Source organism: Heptranchias perlo, chromosome 14 (genome assembly GCF_035084215.1).
Source record: "Heptranchias perlo isolate sHepPer1 chromosome 14, sHepPer1.hap1, whole genome shotgun sequence".
Lineage (NCBI taxonomy): Eukaryota > Metazoa > Chordata > Chondrichthyes > Hexanchiformes > Hexanchidae > Heptranchias > Heptranchias perlo.
Genome location: NC_090338.1, coordinates 2,396,190 through 2,416,894, shown reverse-complemented (window position 1 = coordinate 2,416,894; position 20,705 = coordinate 2,396,190). Strand labels below are relative to the sequence as shown.

The following is a 20,705-nucleotide window of genomic DNA, read 5'->3' as shown; positions in this document are numbered from 1 at the left end:
TGTTCACGGTCTGTGTGTACAGTGCGGGAGGTTGTTCACGGTCTGTGTGTACAGTGCGGGGGGTGTTCACGGTCTGTGTGTACAGTGCGGGGGGGTGTTCACTGTCTCTGCGTACAGTGCGGGGGGGTGTTCACTGTCTCTGCGTACAGTGCGGGGGGGTGTTCACTGTCTGCGTACAGTGCGGGGGGGTGTTCACTGTCTCTGCATACAGTGCGGGGGGGTGTTCACTGTCTCTGCGTACAGTGCGGGGGGGTGTTCACTGTCTCGGCGTACAGTGCGGGGGGTGTTCACTGTCTGCGTACAGTGCGGGGGGGTGTTCACTGTCTCTGCGTACACTGCGGGGGGGTGTTCACTGTCTCTGCGTACAGTGCGGGGGGTGTTCACTGTCTCTGCGTACAGTGCGGGGGGGTGTTCACTGTCTCTGCGTACAGTGCGGGGAGGTGTTCACTGTCTCTGCGTACAGTGCGGGGAGGTGTTCACGGTCTCTGCGTACAGTGCGGGGGGGTGTTCACTGTCTGCGTACAGTGCGGGGGGGGTGTTCACTGTCTCTGCGTACAGTGCGGGGGGGGTGTTCACTGTCTGCGTACAGTGCGGGGGGGTGTTCACTGTCTCTGCGTACAGTGCGGGGGGGTGTTCACTGTCTCTGCGTACAGTGCGGGAGGGTGCTCACTGTCTCTGCGTACAGTGCGGGAGGGTGTTCACTGTCTCTGCGTACAGTGCGGGGGGGTGTTCACTGTCTCTGCGTACAGTGCGGGGGGGTGTTCACTGTCTCTGCGTACAGTGCGGGGGGGTGTTCACTGTCTCTGCGTACAGTGCGGGGGGGTGTTCACTGTCTGCGTACAGTGCGGGGGGGTGTTCACTGTCTCTGCGTACAGTGCGGGGGGGTGTTCACTGTCTGCGTACAGTGCGGGGGGGTGTTCACTGTCTGCGTACAGTGCGGGAGGGTGTTCACTGTCTCTGCGTACAGTGCGGGGGGGTGTTCACTGTCTCTGCGTACAGTGCGGGGGGTGTTCACTGTCTCTGCGTACAGTGCGGGGGGTGTTCACTGTCTCTGCGTACAGTGCGGGGGGGTGTTCACTGTCTCTGCGTACAGTGCGGGGGGGTGTTCACTGTCTCTGCGTACAGTGCGGGGGGGTGTTCACTGTCTCTGCGTACAGTGCGGGGGGGTGTTCACTGTCTCTGCGTACAGTGCGGGGGGGTGTTCACTGTCTCTGCGTACAGTGCGGGGGGGTGTTCACGGTCTCTGCGTACAGTGCGGGAGGGTGTTCACTGTCTGCGTACAGTGCGGGGGGGTGTTCACTGTCTCTGCGTACAGTGCGGGGGGGTGTTCACTGTCTCTGCGTACAGTGCGGGGGGGTGTTCACTGTCTCTGCGTACAGTGCGGGGAGGTGTTCACTGTCTCTGCGTACAGTGCGGGAGGTGTTCACGGTCTCTGCGTACAGTGCGGGGGGGTGTTCACTGTCTGCGTACAGTGCGGGGGGGGTGTTCACTGTCTCTGCGTACAGTGCGGGGGGGGTGTTCACTGTCTGCGTACAGTGCGGGGGGGTGTTCACTGTCTCTGCGTACAGTGCGGGGGGGTGTTCACTGTCTCTGCGTACAGTGCGGGGGGGTGCTCACGGTCTCTGCGTACAGTGCGGGAGGGTGTTCACTGTCTCTGCGTACAGTGCGGGGGGGTGTTCACTGTCTCTGCGTACAGTGCGGGGGGGTGTTCACTGTCTCTGCGTACAGTGCGGGGGGGTGTTCACTGTCTCTGCGTACAGTGCGGGGGGGTGTTCACTGTCTGCGTACAGTGCGGGGGGGTGTTCACTGTCTCTGCGTACAGTGCGGGGGGGTGTTCACTGTCTGCGTACAGTGCGGGGGGGTGTTCACTGTCTGCGTACAGTGCGGGAGGGTGTTCACTGTCTCTGCGTACAGTGCGGGGGGGTGTTCACTGTCTCTGCGTACAGTGCGGGGGGGTGTTCACTGTCTCTGCGTACAGTGCGGGGGGTGTTCACTGTCTCTGCGTACAGTGCGGGGGGGTGTTCACTGTCTCTGCGTACAGTGCGGGGGGGTGTTCACTGTCTCTGCGTACAGTGCGGGGGGGTGTTCACTGTCTCTGCGTACAGTGCGGGGGGGTGTTCACTGTCTCTGCGTACAGTGCGGGGGGGGTGTTCACTGTCTCTGCGTACAGTGCGGGGGGTGTTCACGGTCTCTGCGTACAGTGCGGGGGGGTGTTCACTGTCTCTGCGTACAGTGCGGGGGGTTGTTCACTGTCTCTGCGTACAGTGCGGGGGGTGTTCACTGTCTCTGCGTACAGTGCGGGGGGGTGTTCACGGTCTGTGCGTACAGTGCGGGAGGGTGTTCACGGTCTGTGTGTACAGTGCGGGGGGTGTTCACGGTTTCTGCGTACAGTGCGGGAGGGTGTTCACGGTCTGTGTGTACAGTGCGGGAGGGTGTTCACGGTCTGTGTGTACAGTGCGGGGGGTGTTCACGGTTTCTGGGTACAGTGCGGGAGGGTGTTCACGGTCTGTGTGTACAGTGCGGGAGGGTGTTCACGGTCTGTGTGTACAGTGCGGGAGGTGTTCACGGTCTGTGTGTACAGTGCGGGGGTGTTCACGGTCTGTGTGTACAGTGCGGGAGGGTGTTCACGGTCTGTGTGTACAGTGCGGGAGGTTGTTCACGGTCTGTGTGTACAGTGCGGGGAGGTGTTCACGGTCTGTGTGTACAGTGCGGGGGTGTTCACGGTCTGTGTGTACAGTGCGGGGGGTGTTCACGGTCTGTGTGTACAGTGCGGGGGTTGTTCACTGTGGTTTCTGTGTACAGTGCGGGGAGGTGTTCACGGTCTGTGTGTACAGTGCGGGAGGTTGTTCACGGTCTGTGTGTACAGTGCGGGGGATTGTTCACGGTCTGTGTGTACAGTGCGGGGGGTGTTCACGGTCTGTGTGTACAGTGCGGGAGGTGTTCACGGTCTGTGTGTACAGTGCGGGAGGTGTTCACGGTCTGTGTGTACAGTGCGGGGGTGTTCACGGTCTGTGTGTACAGTGCGGGGGGTGTTCACGGTCTGTGTGTACAGTGCGGGGGTGTTCACGGTCTGTGTGTACAGTGCGGGGGGTGTTCACGGTCTGTGTGTACAGTGCGGGGGTGTTCACGGTTGCTGTGTACAGTGCGAGGAGTTGGTGACTGTATGTTCTCTTGGTTTCAGGTGCTGCAGTGCTCAGAGTTCCGATCCTTTATGGGGAGATAGAGAAGCTGGAGGAAAGCGCAGTTACTGTCCTATTTGAGAAAGTGCAGTGCAGTAACATACTGGCCAACATGGACCACTGCCAACAACGGTTTCCCACGCACGTGGCTGATGTGGCCAGAGTTTGCAGGCAGATGTCGGAGCGCAGATTACAGGTAGGCCTAGTGGACATATCCCATTGGTAACAACCACCTACAACCTGTTGCCCAGTTTAAAGCACTTAGGTAGGCTTCGTTCAAACTTGATTGTTTAATTTTGTGTTATCCAGCATACTGTTTATTTTTTCTCATTTCCAAGTGATTTTAAAGTTTTTTTTCTTAGAATCACCAGTATGCAAAAATTCCCGAAGCCCCTCACTAGATTTGAAGGTTAAGTGCGATCTCAAATAAGTTAGTAGCACTGTCACCTCTGAACCCATCCCCCAGGACCTGGGCTGATGCTACGGTGACTGTACTGAGGTGCTGTGTTTTGGATGAGATGTTAAACTATTATCGTCCAATAGAAATCGCTGACTATCCACAGGTGTTGCTATTGGGGCACTGTTTTAGCCACAGGCTCTAACTTTAAAAAAAAAATGCCTTACACACAATCCAGGTAAATGAACCTCAAATGGGGATATTTACTGACCAAACATCTCCCACCATTCAGTAACCAAGGAAGTAGAGCAGCCACAACGATCATAAACACACTCGCACACTCTCTCTTCATCTTACCGTTTTACCCACCAACGCACAGAGGTTAAAGTTCACATGCAAACGCTGTGCGTAAACGAATATTGAGATCACAGGCCCAACAATGGAGTCTATTACTCATTTATTATTTACTAACCTGAAATGCAATTAGCCACATCTGGATTCCCAATCAGCCACATGTGGCCAATGGCTAATGTATTGGACCGAGGCCCTATCTCCCATTGCAAAAGATTCAAAGAATAGCAGGATTTCCAGCAACACTCCAACCCTAAACCAGCATCACCAAAAAAAACATCAACTGATGAGTCACCTCATTTAAAAACAGAAAATGCTGGAGAAGCTCAGCAAGTCAGGCAGCATCTGTGGAGAAAAACAAAGATACATTCCACTGAGAAAGAAAGACTCTAGGGGAAGGACGCACCATCCGTGGCTAACTCAGGAAGTTAAAGATAGTATCAAATTGAAAGAAAAAGCATACAATTCCGCGAAGATTAGTGGCAGGTCAGAAGATTGGACAGAGTATAAAAAACAGCAAAGAATGACTAAAAGAATAATAAGGAGGGAGAAATTAGAGTACGAGAATAAGCTAGCTAGAAATATAAAAACAGAAAGTAAGAGTTTCTATAGGTATTTAAAAAGGAAAAGAGTAAGTAAAGTGAGCGTTGGTCCTCCAGAGAGTGAGTCTGGGGAATTAATAATGGAGAATAAGGAAATTGCGGATGAATTGAACAGATATTTTGCGTCCGTCTTCACTGTAGAGGATACAAGTAACATGCCAGAAATAATTGTGAATCAAGAGGTGGAAGGGAGGGAGGAACTTAAAACATTTACAATCACCAGGGAAAGGGTTTTGAAAAAATTATTAGAACTAAAAGCTGACAAGTCCCCAGGTTCTGACGGACTTCATCCTAGGGTCTTAAAAGAAGTGGCTGCAGAGATAGTAGATGCATTGGTATTAATTTTCCAAAATTCCCTAGATTCTGGAAGGGTCCCATCAGATTGGAAAATAGCGAATGTAACTCCTCTATTCAAGAAAGGAGAGAGACAGAAAGCAGGAAACTACAGGCCAGTTAGCTTAACATCTGTCATAGGGAAAATGCTAGAATCTATTATTAAGGAAAATGCTAGCATCTATTATTTGAAATCACCAAGCTCCGAAAGCTTGTGATTTCAAATAAAGCTGTTGGACTATAACCGGGTGTTGTGCGTCTCCTTACATTTGTCCACCCCAGTCCATCACCGGCATCTCCACGTTAAGGAGGTTATAGCAGGCCACTTAGAAAATCTCAGTGCAGTCAGGCAGAGTCAACACGGCTTTGTGAAAGGGAAATCGTGTTTGACTAATTTATTAGAGTTCTTTGAGGAAGTAACAAGCAACGTGGATAAAGGGGATCCTGTGGATGTGGTGTACTTGGATTTCCAGAAGGCTTTTGATAAGGTGCCACATCAAAGGCTACTTCACAAAGTAAGAGCTCATGGTGTAGGGGGTAACATATTAGCATGGATAAAGGATTGGTTAGCTAACAGGAAACAGAGAGTAGGCATAAATGGGTCATTTTCAGGTTGGCAAGATGTAACAAGTGGAGTGTCACAGTGATCAGTGCTGGGGCCTCAACTATTTACAATCTATATCAATGACTTGGATGAAGGGACCGAATGTATGGTTGCTAAATTTGCTGATGACACAAAGGTAGGTAGGAAAGTAAGTTGTGAAGAGGACATAAGGAGTCTGCAAAGGGATATCGATAGGTTAAGTGAGTGGGCAAAAATTTGGCAGATGGAATATAATGTGGGAAAATGTGAACTTGTCCACTTTGGCAGGAGGAATAGAAAAGCAGTATATTATTTAAATGGAGAGTGATTGCAGAACTCTGAGTTACAGAGGGATCTGGGTGTCCCAGTACATGAATCACAAAAAGTTAGTATGCAGGTACAGCAAGTGATTAGGAAGGCAAATGGAATGTCATCATTTATTGCAAGGGGCATGAAATATAAAAGTAGAGATGTTTTGCTCCAGTTGTACTGGGCGTTGGTGAGACCACATCTGGAATACTGTGTGCAGTTTTGGTCTCCTTATTTAAAAAAGGACATAATTGCTTTGGAGGCGGTTCAGAGAAGGTTCACTCGACTGATTCCTGGGATGAGGGGGTTATCTTATGAGGAAAGGTTGGAGAAGTTGGGCCTGTATGCACTCGAGTTTAGAAGAATGAGAGGTGATCTTATTGAAACATATAAGATCCTGAGGGGACTAGAAGGGGTAGATGCTGAGAGTTTGTTTCCCCTTGTGGGAGAGACCAGAACTCGGGGTCACAGTTTAAAAATAAGGGGTCTCCCATTTAAGACGGAGATGAGGAAAAACTTTTTCTCTCAGGAGGGTCGTGAGTCTGTGGAACTCCCTTCCCCAGAGAGCGGTGGAGGCAGGGTCACTGAATATTTTTAAGGCTGAGTTAGATAGATTCCTGATTAACAAGGGGGTCAAAGGTTATAGTAGGTAGACGGGAAAGTAGGGTTGAGGTCACAATCAGATCAGCCATGATCTTATCAGGTGCAGGCTCGAGGGGCCGAATGGCCTACTCCTGCTCTTAATTGGTATGTTCTCATGTTTAGTTAACGTTTCAGGTCAATGACCTTTCGTCAGAACTGGATGATGTTAAGAGTTAAAGTTTTTAAGCAAGTGCAGAGCCAGGGAAAGGAGGGGAGGAGAATGGACCTCACCTGGAGTACTGTGTACAATTTTGGTCTCCTTATCTAAGCGAGGATATACTTGCCATAGAGGGAGAGCAACGAAGGTTCACCAGACTGATCCCAAGGATGGCGGAATTGTCATATGAGGAGAGATTGAGTAGACTAGGCCAGTATTCTCTAGAGTTTAGAAGAATGAGAGGTGATCTCATTGAAACATACAAAATTCTTACAGGGCTCGACAGGGTAGATGCAGGGAGGATGTTTTCCCTGGCTGTGCAGTCTAGAACCAGGGGTCACAGTCTCAGAATAAGGGGTCGGCCATTTAGGACTGAGATGAGGAGAAATTTATTCACTCAGAGGGTGGTGAATTTTTGGAATTCTCTGCCCCAGAGGGCTGTGGAGGCTCAGTCATTGAGTACATTCAAAACAGAGATCGATAGATTTCTAGATATTAAAGGCATCAAGGGATATGGGGATAGTGCAGGAAAATGGTGTTGAGGTAGAAGATCAGCCATGATCTTATTGAATGGCGGAGCAGGCTCGAGGGGCCGGATGGCCCACTCCTGCTCCTATTTCTTATGTTCTTATGGAAGGTCTGTGATAGGGTAGAGGGCACGAGTGTTTAAATGACAAAAAGGATGATGGTGCAAAGCAAGGAAGTTGATAATGGGACAGGTTAAGAAACAAAAGATTGGTCAGGAGTAGCTGTAACTGGCAACAGCAGAACCATTACCAGCACTGGCTGACCGAAAAGAATGGGAGCAGTCATATCATAGAATCATAGAAGTTACAACATGGAAACAGGCCCTTCGGCCCAACATGTCCATGTCGCCCAGTTTATACCGCTAAGCTAGTCCCAATTGCCTGCACTTGGCCCATATCCCTCTATACTCATCTTACCCATGCAACTGTCCAAATGCTTTTTAAAAGACAAAATTGTACCAGCCTCTACTACTGCCTCTGGCAGCTCGTTCCAGACACTCACCACCCTTTGAGTGAAAAAATTGCCCCTCTGGACCCTTTTGTATCTCTCCCCTCTCACCTTAAATCTATGCCCCCTCGTTATAGACTCCCCTACCTTTGGGAAAAGATTTTGACTATCTACCTTATCTATGCCCCTCATTATTTTATAGACTTCTATAAGATCACCCCTTAACCTCCCACTCTCCAGGGAAAAAAGTCTCAGTCTATCCAACCTCTCCCAAAAAGTCAAACCATCAAGTCCCGGTAGCATCCTAGTAAATCTTTTCTGCACTCTTTCTAGTTTAATAATATCCTTTCTATAATAGGGTGACCAGAACTGTACACAGTATTCCAAGTGTGGCCTTACCAATGTCCTGTGCAACTTCAACAAGACATCCCAACTCCTGTATTCAATGTTCTGACCAATGAAACCAAGCATGCTGAATGCCTTCTTCACCACCCTATCCACCTGTGACTCCACTTTCAAGGAGCTATGAACCTGTACTCCTAGATCTCTTTGTTCTATAACTCTCCCCAACGCCCTACCATTAACGGAGTAGGTCCTGGCCCGATTTGATCTACCAAAATGCATCACCTCACATTTATCTAAATTAAACTCCATCTGCCATTCATCAGCCCACTGGCCCAATTTATCAAGGTCCCGTTGCAATCCTATATAACCTTCTTCACTGTCCACAATGCCACCAATCTTGGTGTCTTCTGCAAACTTACTAACCATGCCTCCTAAATTCTCATCCAAATCATTAATATAAATAACAAATAACAGCGGACCCAGCACCGATCCCTGAGGCACACCGCTGGACACAGGCCTCCAGTTTGAAAAACAACCCTCTACAACCACCCTCTGTCTCCTGTCGTCAAGCCAATTTTGTATCCAATTGGCTACCTCACCTTGGATCCCATGAGATTTAACCTTATGTAACAACCTACCATGCGGTACCTTGTCAAAGGCTTTGCTGAAGTCCATGTAGACCACGTCTACTGCACAGCCCTCATCTATCTTCTTGGTTACCCCTTCAAAAAACTCAATCAAATTCGTGAGACATGATTTTCCTCTCACAAAACCATGCTGACTGTTCCTAATTAGTCCCTGCCTCTCCAAATGCCTGTAGATCCTGTCCCTCAGAATACCCTCTAACAACTTACCCACTACAGATGTCAGGCTCACCGGTCTGTAGTTCCCAGGCTTTTCCCTGCCGCCCTTCTTAAACAAAGGCACAACATTTGCTACCCTCCTATCTTCAGGCACCTCACCTGTAGCGGTGGATGATTCAAATATCTCTGCTAGGGGACACGCAATTTCCTCCCTAACCTCCCATAACGTCCTGGGATACATTTCATCAGGTCCCGGAGATTTATCTACCTTGATGCGCGTTAAGACTTCCAGCACCTCCCTCTCTGTAATATGTACACTCCTCAAGACATCACTATTTATTTCCCCAAGTTCCCTAACATCCATGCCTTTCTCAACCGGAAATACCGATGTGAAATATTCATTCAGGATCTCACCCATCTCTTGTGGTTCCGCACATAGATGACCTTGTTGATCCTTAAGAGGCCCTACTCTCTCCCTAGTTACTCTTTTGCCCTTTATGTATTCATAGAAGCTCTTTGGATTCTCCTTTGCCTTATCTGCCAAAGCAATCTCATGTCCCCTTTTTGCCCTCCTGATTTCTCTCTTAACTCTACTCCGGCAATCTCTATACTCTTCAAGGGATCCACTTGATCCCAGCTGCCTATGCATGTCATATGCCTCCTTCTTCTTTCTGACTAGGGCCTCAATCTCCCGAGTCATCCAAGGTTCCCTACTTCTACCAGCCTTGCCCTTCACTTTATAAGGAATGTGCTTACCCTGAACCCTGGTTAACACACTTTTGAAAGCCTCCCACTTACCAGACGTCCCTTTGCCTGCCAACAGACTCTCCCAATCAACTTCTGAAAGTTCCTGTCTAATACCATCAAAATTGGCCTTTCCCCAATTTAGAATTTTAACTGTTGGGCCAGACCTATCCTTCTCCATAGCTATCTTAAAACTAATGGAATTATGATCACTGGTCCCAAAGTGATCCCTCACTAACACTTCTGTCACCTGCCCTTCCTTATTTCCCAAGAGGAGGTCAAGTTTTGCCCCCTCTCTAGTTGGGCCATCCACATACTGAATGAGAAATTCCTCCTGAATACACTCAACAAATTTCTCTCAATCCAAGCCCCTAATGCTATGGCTGTCCCAGTCAATGTTGGGAAAGTTAAAGTCCCCTACTATTACCACCCTATTTTTCTTGCAGCTCTCTGTAATCTCCTTACATATTTGCTCCTCAATTTCCTGTTGACTATTTGGGGGTCTGTCGTACAATCCTATCAAAGTGATCTCTCCCTTCTTATTTTTCAGTTCTACCCATATGGACTCAGTGGGCGAACCCTCGGATATATCCCCTCTCACTACTGCCGTGATGTTCTCCCTAATCAAGAACGCAACTCCCCCTCCTCTCTTACCTCCTGCTCTATCTTTCCTATAGCATCTGTACCCTGGAACATTGAGCTGCCAGTCCTGCCCTTCCCTTAGCCATGTTTCAGTAATAGCTATAACATCCCAGTCCCATGTACCCATCCATGCCCTGAGTTCATCGGCCTTGCCCATCAGACTTCTTGCATTGAAATAAATGCAGTTTCATCTGGACTTCCCTTGGTCTTTGCCCTGCTTTCTCAGACCATCTGTCCGGTCATGTTCTGTACACTCTCCCTTACTGCCTTTTGTTTCTGTCACCACTTTACTTCCCACTGACTTCCTGCATCGGTTCCCATCCCCCTGCCACATTAGTTTAAACCCTCCCCAATAGCACTAGCAAACACTCCCCCTAGGACATTGGTTCCAGTCCTGCCCAGATGCAGACCGTCCAATTTGTACTGGTCCCACCTCCCCCAGAACCGGTTCCAATGGCCCAGGAATTTGAATCCCTCCCTCTTGCACCATTTCTCAAGCCACGTATTCATCCTAGCTATCCTGTCATTCCTACTCTGACTAGCCCGTGGCACTGGTAGCAATCCTGAGATTACTACCTTTGAGGTCCTACTCTTTAGTTTAACTCCTAACTCCCTAAATTCAGCTTGTAGGACCTCATCCTGTTTTTTGCCTATATCGTTGGTGCCTATATGCACCACGACAACTGGCTGTTCTCCCTCCCCCTCCAGAATGTCCTGCAGCCGCTCCGAGACATCCTTGACCCTTGCACCAGGGAGGCAACATACCATCCTGGAGTCTCGGTTGCGTCCGCAGAAACGCCTGTCTATTCCCCTTACAATCGAGTCCCCTATCACTATAGCTCTGCCACTCTTTTTCCTGCCCTCCTGTGCAGCAGAGCCAGCCACGGTGCCATGAACCTGGCCACTGCCACCTTCCCCTGTTGAGCCATCTCCCCCAACAGTATCCAAAACGGTATACCTGTTTTGGAGGGAGATGACCGCAGGGGACCCCTGCACTGCCTTCCTACTCTTCCTCTGTCTGTTGGTCACCCATTCACTATCTCCCTCAGTAATTTTTATCTGTGGTATGACCAACTCACTGAACGTGCTATCCACGACTTTCTCAGCATCGCGGATGCTCCAAAGTGAGTCCATCCGCAGCTCCAGAGCCGTCAAGCGGTCAAACAGTAGCTGCAGCTGGACACACTTCCCGCAGGTGAAGGAATCAGGGACACAGGAAGGATCCCTGAATTCCCACATCCCACAAGAGGAACATGACACGGCTCTGGGATCTCCTGCCATGACTTAACCCTTAAGTTAGCAGTGGTTATGATCTGAAGTTATTGAAATCAGTGTTGAGTCCGGAAGGTTGTAAAGAGCCTAATCAAAAGATGAGGTGCTGTTCCTCGAGCTTCATTGGAACAGTGTAAGAGGCCGAGGACCGAGAGGTCAGAGTGGGATGGAGAATTAAAATGGCCAACGACCGGCAGGTCAGGGTCACGCTTGTGGACAGAGTGGAGGTGTTCAGAAAAGTGATCACCCAGTCTGCGTTTGGTCTCCCCAATGTAGAGGAGACCGCATTGTGAGCAGCAGATACAGTACAGTAAATTGAGAGAAGTACAAGTAAATCACTGTTTCACCTGGAAGGAGTGTTTGGGGCCCTGGACGATGGGAAGGGAGGAGGTGAAGGGGCAGGTGTTGCATCTCCTGCGCTCGCACGGGAAGGTGCCGTGGGGAGGAGAGCGGGTGTTGGGGGTGATGGAAGAGTGGACCAGGGTATCACCGAGGGAGCGGTCCTTTCGAAATGCTGAAAGGGGAGGGGAGGGGAAGATGTGATTGGTGGTGGGATCGCGCTGGAGGTGGTGGAAATGGCAGAGGATGATACGTTGAATGTGGAGGCTGGTGGGGTGGAATCAGGATCTGTGGAGCAGCAGGGCTCCTGGGGCCCAGGGCTGGCAGAGAGACAGCCTGCAGCTGGCACACACTGCCACTCATCACCTGGCATTAGGTTCTGCGGCAATCACCGCTGGCACACACCGCCACTCTCATCTCCTGGCCTTGGGTTCTGTGATGATCACCGCTGATGGTGAAGAATTGTGAGGTGTGTTGAGGGCCGCAGGAGGCGCCGAGAGACTCTGCACGTAACTCCTGTCGTTAACGCACGTAAAAAAATTGATCACCCCAAAAATAAACGCTTTAATCGCAGAAGTAATAAATTCAAAAATATTAAGTTCACTTGTCACACATGTAAGTGTCTGCTCTGGGTAGCACTCTCGCCTCTGAGTCAGAAGTTTGTAGGGTCAAACCCCACTCCAGAGACTTTAGCCCGTAATCTAGGCTGACACTCCAGTGCAGTACCGAGGGAGTGCTTTGCTGTCAGAGGTACCGTCTCGGATGAGACATCGGACCGGGGCCCTGTCTGCGCTCTCAGCCGTAAAAGATCGCATGGCACAATTCGAAGGGGAGCTCTCCCTGGTGTCCTGACCAATATTTATCCCATACCACCAAAACAGATTACCTGGTAAGTTATCCCATTCCTGTGGGATCTTGCAGTGCGTAAATTGGCTGCCGCGATTCCCTACATTACAGAAGTGACTACACTTCAAAAGTACTTCATTGGGTGTAAAGCGCTTTGGGACATCCTGAGGTCATGAAAGGCGCTATAAAAATGCAAATTTGTTCATTCCTTCCTTCATTAATGACTATTCAGCTTGTTGCTGGGCAGTTGTTTGAGGGAGTAGCCAAACCACTCAATTCAAATATGCTGTGATTTGATTAAGGGGGTATAATGTCTGATTGGCAGCTTTTCAATTTATCAGTTATATAAATTCTGTTTGGTTTTGGCTATTTTCAAAGCTGCCTTTTTTTTTTCGAAGAGCAGTTCCATAATCTTTGAAGTGAATCTGTCTAAAACCTCTGAAGCTGGGCATTCCTGCCATTGGTGAGAGTATAAAAAAGGCTAACCACGCATAGAAATTACTAACAGTTTATTGCGGAAGGTTTCCCTTTCACCGAGGAGCTGACTAAACGTAACTATCGTAAAGAGGTTCTCAATACCAAGTTATTTGGCAGTTAAAGTCTTGAATAATGTGCAGTGCAGTGTTATGCTGCCACTTTTCGAATACAAGGCAGAATCACGGAGCCATGGAATGGAACAAGTAGCTGAACCAGTTTTAGAAAAGGGTTCTGTGTTTGTTATTCCTGGCACGGTGTAAAACTTGCCTTGTTATCGGGGCAAGTGAAGGGCATAGGGAGCTGGGATCACCCTCTGAGTGAGCCAAGCTGACACTGACCGTCTGCTCCGTACCTCCTCATTTACAGGTCCATCTGTAATACAGTTGGATATAAAGATGAAATGGACACCTAACTGTTATCTTCAATGAAGCCATTTCAAATGGGTTAAACTTTGCTGGATTTAATTGTTGTTAATCTTTCTCCTTATTCAGAATTTTTTTCCCGTTATCTGCCTCTTAACAGGACCCGTCGATCAAGGGGATTTACCACTGGTCCGGGAACGAGCAAATGACCAAGTATGAGATAGCTTGCACAATGGCGGAGGTCTTCAATCTCCCAAGCAGCCACCTGCGACCAGTAAGTGCGAGTGGTTTCTGTCCGGCGTTTTATCGTGCGGTTGCAGTCTCGCTGCGGACCTCGACGTGGTACTCGCGTACGCTGCTGCAGCCCGTGTACCAGGGTGCAACTCGGCTCCTGATGGGCCAGTGCTCGCTGCCCAGTGTGGTACTGCTCCTTCTCAGGGTGACTAGGGGATGGGCAATAAATGCTGGCCTTGCCAGCAACTCCCACATCCCAAGAATGTATTTTTAAAAAAACCATGGATGGGCAGTTTGAGAATTTGAATTCAGTTTATATAAAAAAAAAATCTGGAAATAAAAATCTGGTCTCAGTAAAAGTGACCATGAAACTGTCGGATTGTCATAAAAACCCAACCGGTTCACTAATGTCCTTTAGGGAAGGAAACCTGCCGTCCTTACCCGGTTTGGGCCTGTATGTGACTCCACTCTGTCCCCCTTCTGCTACTCCCACAGGTTAGTTTAAAGTAGTTTTCTGAATTTCCCGCACTATTTACTGCCTTACACGCTCCTGTAGATTACCTCTCGGGGACTGCCTTTACAGGCTGAAAAGCCCATGCTTCTCCAGTCGTTCCCCTGTCCCCCTATCACTAGGATTAGCCTCGTAGCTCTTCTGTGCTCTGCCTCCAGTTCTCAATATCTCCCTCATATTGCAGTGACTAGAACTGGACCCGGTACTCAAGCTCAGGCCTTACCAGGGCTGGACATTGCTTGGGGTTAAACAGCTGGTTGTCTGATTATTTTTGTTTTCTGCTTTCACCCATCTGCACGTCTTATGCAAGTGATTTTCAGCCAGTAAATGAAGTGGTGCCAATGATCACAGTGATCCTGTCAACACCAGTTTGTTCCTAGTGTTTTTTTAAAATTGTTTTGTGATCAAATGTTGGAACTTTACCCAGCTAGGTGCAAACACAGAAGTTTCCAGATCCATCTTCCCATCTCTAGTGTTAGTGAAATTGAAATGAAATTGAAAGGGAAAAACCTACTTGACCTCGTCCTCACCAATCTACCTGTCGGAGATGCATCTGTCCATGACAGTATTGGTAGGAGTGACCACCGCACAGTCCTCGTGGAGATGAAGTCCAGTCTTCACACTGAGGACACCATCCAACGTGTTGTGTGGCACTACCACCATGCTAAATGGGATAGATTCAGAACAAATCTAGCAGCTCAAAACTGGGCATCCATGAGGCGCTGTGGGCCATCAGCAGCAGCAGAATTGTATTCCAGCACAATCTGTAACCTCATGGCCCGGCATATTCCTCACTCTACCATTACCAACAAGCCAGGGGATCAACCCTGGTTCAATGAGGAGTGTAGAAGAGCATGCCAGGAGCAGCACCAGGCGTATCTAAAAATGAGGTGCCAACCTGGTGAAGCTACAACGCAGGACTACATGCATGCTAAACAGCGGATGCAACATGCTATAGACAGAGCTAAGCGATTCCACAACCAACGGATCAGATCAAAGCTCCACAGCCCTGCCACATCCAGTCGTGAATGGTGGTGGATAATTGAACAACTAACGGGAGGAGGAGGCCCTGTAAGCATCCCCATCCTCAATGATGGCAGAGTTCAGCACGTGAGAGCAAAAGACAAGGCTGAAGCGTTTGCAACCATCTTCAGCCAGAAGTGCCGAGTGGATGATCCATCTCGGCCTCCTCCCGATATCCCCACCATTACAGAAGCCTGTCTTCAGCCAATTCGATTCACTCCACGTGATATCAAGAAACAGCTGAGTGCAATGGCTACAACAAAGGCTATGGGCCCTGACAATATCCTGGCTGTAGTGCTGAAGGCTTGTGCTCCAGAATTAGCCCTGCCTCCAGCCAAGCTGTTCAAGTGCAGCTACAACACTGGCATCTACCCGACAATGTGGAAAATTGCCCAGGTATGTCCTGTCCACAAAAAGCAGGACAAATCCAATCCGGCCAATTACCGCCCCATCAGTCTACTCTCAATCATCAGCAAAGTGATGGAAGGTGTCGTCGACAGTGCTATCAAGCGGCACTTACTCACCAATAACCTGCTCACCGATGCTCAGTTTGGGTTCCGCCAGGACCACTCGGCTCCAGACCTCATTACAGCCTTGGTCCAAATATGGACAAAAGAGCTGAATTGCAGAGGTGAGGTGAGAGTCATAGAGTTATACAGCACGGATAGAGGCCCTTCGGCCCATCGTGTCCGCGCCGGCCATCAAGCCCTGTCTAATCTAATCCCATATTCCAGCATTTGGTCCGTAGCCTTGTATGCTATGGCATTTCAAGTGCTCATCCAAATGCTTCTTGAATGTTGAGGGTTCCTGCCTCCACAACCCTTTCAGGCAGTGAGTTCCAGACTCCAACCACCCTCTGGGTGAAAAAGTTCTTTCTCAAATCCCCTCTAAACCTCCCGCCTTTTACCTTGAATCTATGCCCCCTTGTTATAGATCCCTCAACGAAGGGAAAAAGCTCCTTAGTATCCATCCTATCTGTGCCCCTCATAATTTTGTACACCTCAATCATGTTCCCCCTCAGCCTCCTCTGCTCCAAGGAAAACAAACCCAATCTTCCCAGTCTCTCTTCATAGCTGAAGCGCTCCAGCCCTGGTAACATCCTGGTGAATCTCCCCTGCACCCTCTCCAAAGCGATCACATGATTGAGGTGTACAAAATTATGAGGGGCACAGATAGGATGGATACTAAGGAGCTTTTTCCCTTCGTTGAGGGTACTATAACAAGGGGACATAGATTCAAGGTAAAAGGCGGGAGGTTTAGAGGGGATTTGAGAAAGAACTTTTTCACCCAGAGGGTGGTTGGAGTCTGGAACTCACTGCCTGAAAGGGTTGTGGAGGCAGGAACCCTCACAACATTCAAGAAGCATTTGGATGAGCACTTGAAATGCCATGGCATACAAGGCTACGGACCAAATGCTGGAATATGGGATTAGAGTAGACAGGGCTGATGGCCGGCGCGGACACGATGGGCCGAAGGGCCTCTATCCGTGCTATATGACTCTATGACTCTATCCTTCCTGTAGTGTGGCGACCAGAACTGCACACAGTACTCCAGCTATGGCCTAACCAGTGTTTTATACAGCTCCATCATAACCTCCTTGCTCTTATATTCTATGCCTCGGCTAATAAAGGCAAGTATCCCATATGCCTTCTTTACCACCTTATCTACCTGTTCCGCCACCTTCAGGGATCTGTGAACTTGCACACCAAGATCCCTCTGACCCTCTGTCTTGCCTAGGGTCCTCCCATTCATTGTGTATTCCCTTGCCTTGTTAGTCCCTCCAAAGTGCATCACCTCGCACTTTTCCGGGTTAAATTCCATTTGCCACTGTTCCGCCCATCTGACCAACCCATCTATATCGTCCTGCAGACTGAGGCTATCCTCCTCGCTATTTACCAACCTACCAATTTTTGTATCATCCGCGAACTTACTGATCATACCTTTTACATTCATATCCAAGTCATTAATGTAGACCACAAACAGCAAGGGACCCAGCACCGATCCCTGTGGTACCCCACTGGCCACAGGCTTCCAGTCACAAAAACAACCTTCGACCATCACCCTCTGCCTTCTGCCACTAAGCCAGTTTTGTATCCAAAGTGCCAAGGCACCCTGGATTCCATGGGCTCGTACCTTCTTGACCAGTCTCCTGTGGGGGACTTTATCGAAGGCCTTACTGAAATCCATGTATACCACATCCACTGCGTTACCCTCATCCACACGCCTAGTCACCCCCTCAAAAAATTCAATCAAATTAGTCAGACATGATCTTCCCTTGACAAAGCCATGTTGACTATCCCTGATTAATCCTTGCTTCTCCAAGTGGAGACTAATTTTGTCCTTCAGAATTTTTTCCAATAATTTTCCTACCACTGATGTTAGGCTCACTGGCCTGTAGTTCCCCGGTTTTTCCCTACTCCCCTTCTTGAATAATGGTACTACATTAGCGGTTCTCCAGTCCTCTGGCACATCCCCTGTGGCCAGAGAGGTTCTGAATATATGTGTCAGAGCCCCCGCAATCTCCTCCTTTGCCTCACACAGTAGCCTGGGATACATTTCGTCCGGGCCTGGGGATTTATCCATTTTTAGGCCTGCTAAAACCGCCAATACCTCCTCCCGCTCGATGTTAATATGTTCGAGTATATCACAGTCCCCCTGCCGTATTTCTATGTCTACATCGTCCTTCTCCATAGTGAAAACAGATGCAAAAAATTCATTTAGAACCCCTCCTACATCTGCCGGCTCCACACACAGATTGCCATTTTTGTCCCTAATGGGCCCTATTTTTTCCCTAGTTATCCTCTTACCCTTAATATACTTATAAAACATCTTAGGATTTTCCTTTATTTTGCTCGCCAGTGTTATTTCATGGCCCCTCCTTGATCTCCTAATTTCTTTTTTAAGTATCCCCCTGCACTTTTTGTACTCCTCTAGGGCTTCCTCCGTCTTTAGCCTTTTGTATCTGCCAAAAGCCCTCCTTTTTTTCCTAATCCATTCTCGTATATCCCCTGACATCCAAGGTTCCCTGGAGTTCTTGGAACCACCCTTGACCTTTACAGGAACATGTTGCCATTGTATGGTCTCAATCTCCCTTCTGAAAGACTCCCATTGCTCCGATGCGGATTTTCCTACAAGCAGCTGATCCCAGTCCATTTTGGCCAGATCCTGCCTTATCCTATTAAAATCGGCCTTCCCCCAATTTAGAACCTTTATTTCCGGCCCCTCCCTGTCCTTTTCCATGACCACCTTAAATCTCACCGAATTATGGTCACTGTCACCAAAGTGCTCACCTACTAGCACTTCTTCCACTTGGCCGGCCACATTCCCTAGAATTAGGTCCAGTACCGCCCCCTCTCTTGTAGGACTTTCTACATGCTGGCTCAAAAAGCTCTCCTGGATGCACGTTAAGAATTTTGTACCCTCTAAGCCTTTTACACTCTGAGTATCCCAGTTAATATTGGGGAAGTTGAAATCCCCCACTATTATTACCCTATTATTTGCACAATTTTCTGAGATTTGCCTACATATCTGTTCCTCTATCTCCCCCTGACTGTTTGGGGGCCTATAGTACACTCCCATCAAAGTGCTTGCCCCCTTTTTGTTTTTAAGCTCCACCCATATGGCCTCATTAGAGGAACCTGCTAATATATCATCCCTCCTTATGGCAGTAATTGATTCTTTAATTAATATTGCGACCCCCCCTCCTCTTATACCTCCCCCTCTGTCTCGCCTGAAGATTCTGTACCCCAGAATATTGAGCTGCCAGTCTTGCCCCTCCCTCAACCATGTCTCTGTGACAGCAACAATATCATACTCCCATGTGTTTATCAACACCTTCAGTTCATCCACCTTATTCGCAAGACTCCTTGCATTAAAATAGATGCCATCCAGCCTTGCCCTTACATATTTGCCCTGTCTTCCAAGCTGACTTGTTTTTTTCCTCTATGCCCTTGACATCAAGGCAGCATTTGACCGAGTGTGGCACCAAGGAGCCCCAGTAAAATTGAAGTCAATGGGAATCGGGGGGAAAACTCTCCAGTGGCTGGAGTCGTACCTTGCACAAAGGAAGATGGTAGTGGTTGTTGGAGGCCAATCATCTCAGCCGCAGGACATTACTGCAGGAGTTCCTCAGGGCAGTGTCCTTGGCCCAACCATCTTCAGCTGCTTCATCAATGACCGACCTTCCCTCCATCCTAAGGTCAGAAATGGGGATGTTCGCTGATGATTGCACAGTGTTCAGTTCCATTTGCAACCCCTCAGATAATGAAGCAGTCCGTGCCCACATGCAGCAAGACCTGGACAACATCCAGGCTTGGGCTGATAAGTGGCAAGTAACATTCGTGCCAGGCAATGACCATCTCCAACAAGAGAGAGTCTAACCACCTCCCCTTAACATTCAACGGCATTACCATCTCTGAATCCCCCACCATCAACATCCTGGGGGTCACCATTGACCAGAAACTTAACTGGACCAGCCATATAAATACTGTGACTACAAGAGCAGGTCAGAGGCTGGGTATTCTGTGGCGAGTGACTCACCTCCTGACTCCCCAAAGCCTTTCCACCATCTACAAGGCACAAGTCAGGAGTGTGATGGAATACTCTCCACTTGCCTGGATGAGTGCAGCTCCAACAACACTCAAGAAGCTTGACACCATCCAGGACAAAGCAGCCCACTTGATTGGCACCCCATCCACCACCCTAAACATTCACTCCCTTCACCACCGGCGCACGGTGGCTGCAGTGTGTACCATCCACAGGATGCACTGCAGCAACTCGCCAAGGCTTCTTCGACAGCACCTCCCAAACCCGCGACCTCTACCACCTAGAAGGACAAGGGCAGCAGGCACATGGGAACAACACCACCTGCACGTTCCCCTCCAAGTCACACACCATCCCGACTTGGAAATATATCGCCGTTCCTTCATCGTCGCTGGGTCAAAATCCTGGAACTCCCTTCCTAACAGCACTGTGGGAGAACCGTCACCACACGGACTGCAGCGGTTCAAGGCGGCGGCTCACCACCACCTTCTCAAGGGGCAATTAGGGATGGGCAATAAATGCCGGCCTCGCCAGCGGCGCCCACATCCCATCAACAAATTTTTAAAAAATCGGCAGAGTGAAAATTTGCCCCCACCCTCCCTCCCGTTCTAGTTGACGCACTCCGTCCTTGCCCCAAACAGTTTCCCCCACTGTCAATGTTTTGGAATGAATACAAGTGAGATCAGCTGACATCAATGTTCTAATCCCCACTGATTTGCACGTTCTTAATCCCTGTGCATTTTGCACATTGCTACTGGACAGGTGAAGCCTGCAGCAGATTAAATGCTCGGGAATGAACGCAGGGATTTCAACTCCTTGATCAGCAGCTGGTCTGAGTCCAGCATTGAAGTGTTGGTGTTCACAGATTAAACCTCGCGTTCTGGGGCGCAGGGCATTGGGGGGCCGGGGGGCTGGGGGCCGTTCGAGTTTAACCTGACAGCAGATGTCATCTCCTAGTGTTGTTGGGAGCCTGTTGTTAAATGTTACGGCAGCTGGTTACTGTATCTGTCAACAGGAAGTGCTGAGGTCATCGCTAA

At 49.1% G+C, this 20,705-nt stretch overlaps 1 protein-coding gene across 1 annotated transcript in view; it reads left to right on the top strand.

Moving 5' to 3' along the window:
* Window positions 1-20,705, top strand: part of mat2b (methionine adenosyltransferase 2 non-catalytic beta subunit methionine) — a 38,961-nt gene that overhangs the window by 10,590 nt on the left and 7,666 nt on the right. Inside the window, exons 5-6 of the mRNA XM_067995938.1 lie at window positions 3,182-3,375; window positions 13,519-13,632. Of these exons, the coding sequence (XP_067852039.1) occupies window positions 3,182-3,375; window positions 13,519-13,632 (308 nt within the window). The remainder of the gene's footprint in view (window positions 1-3,181; window positions 3,376-13,518; window positions 13,633-20,705) is intronic.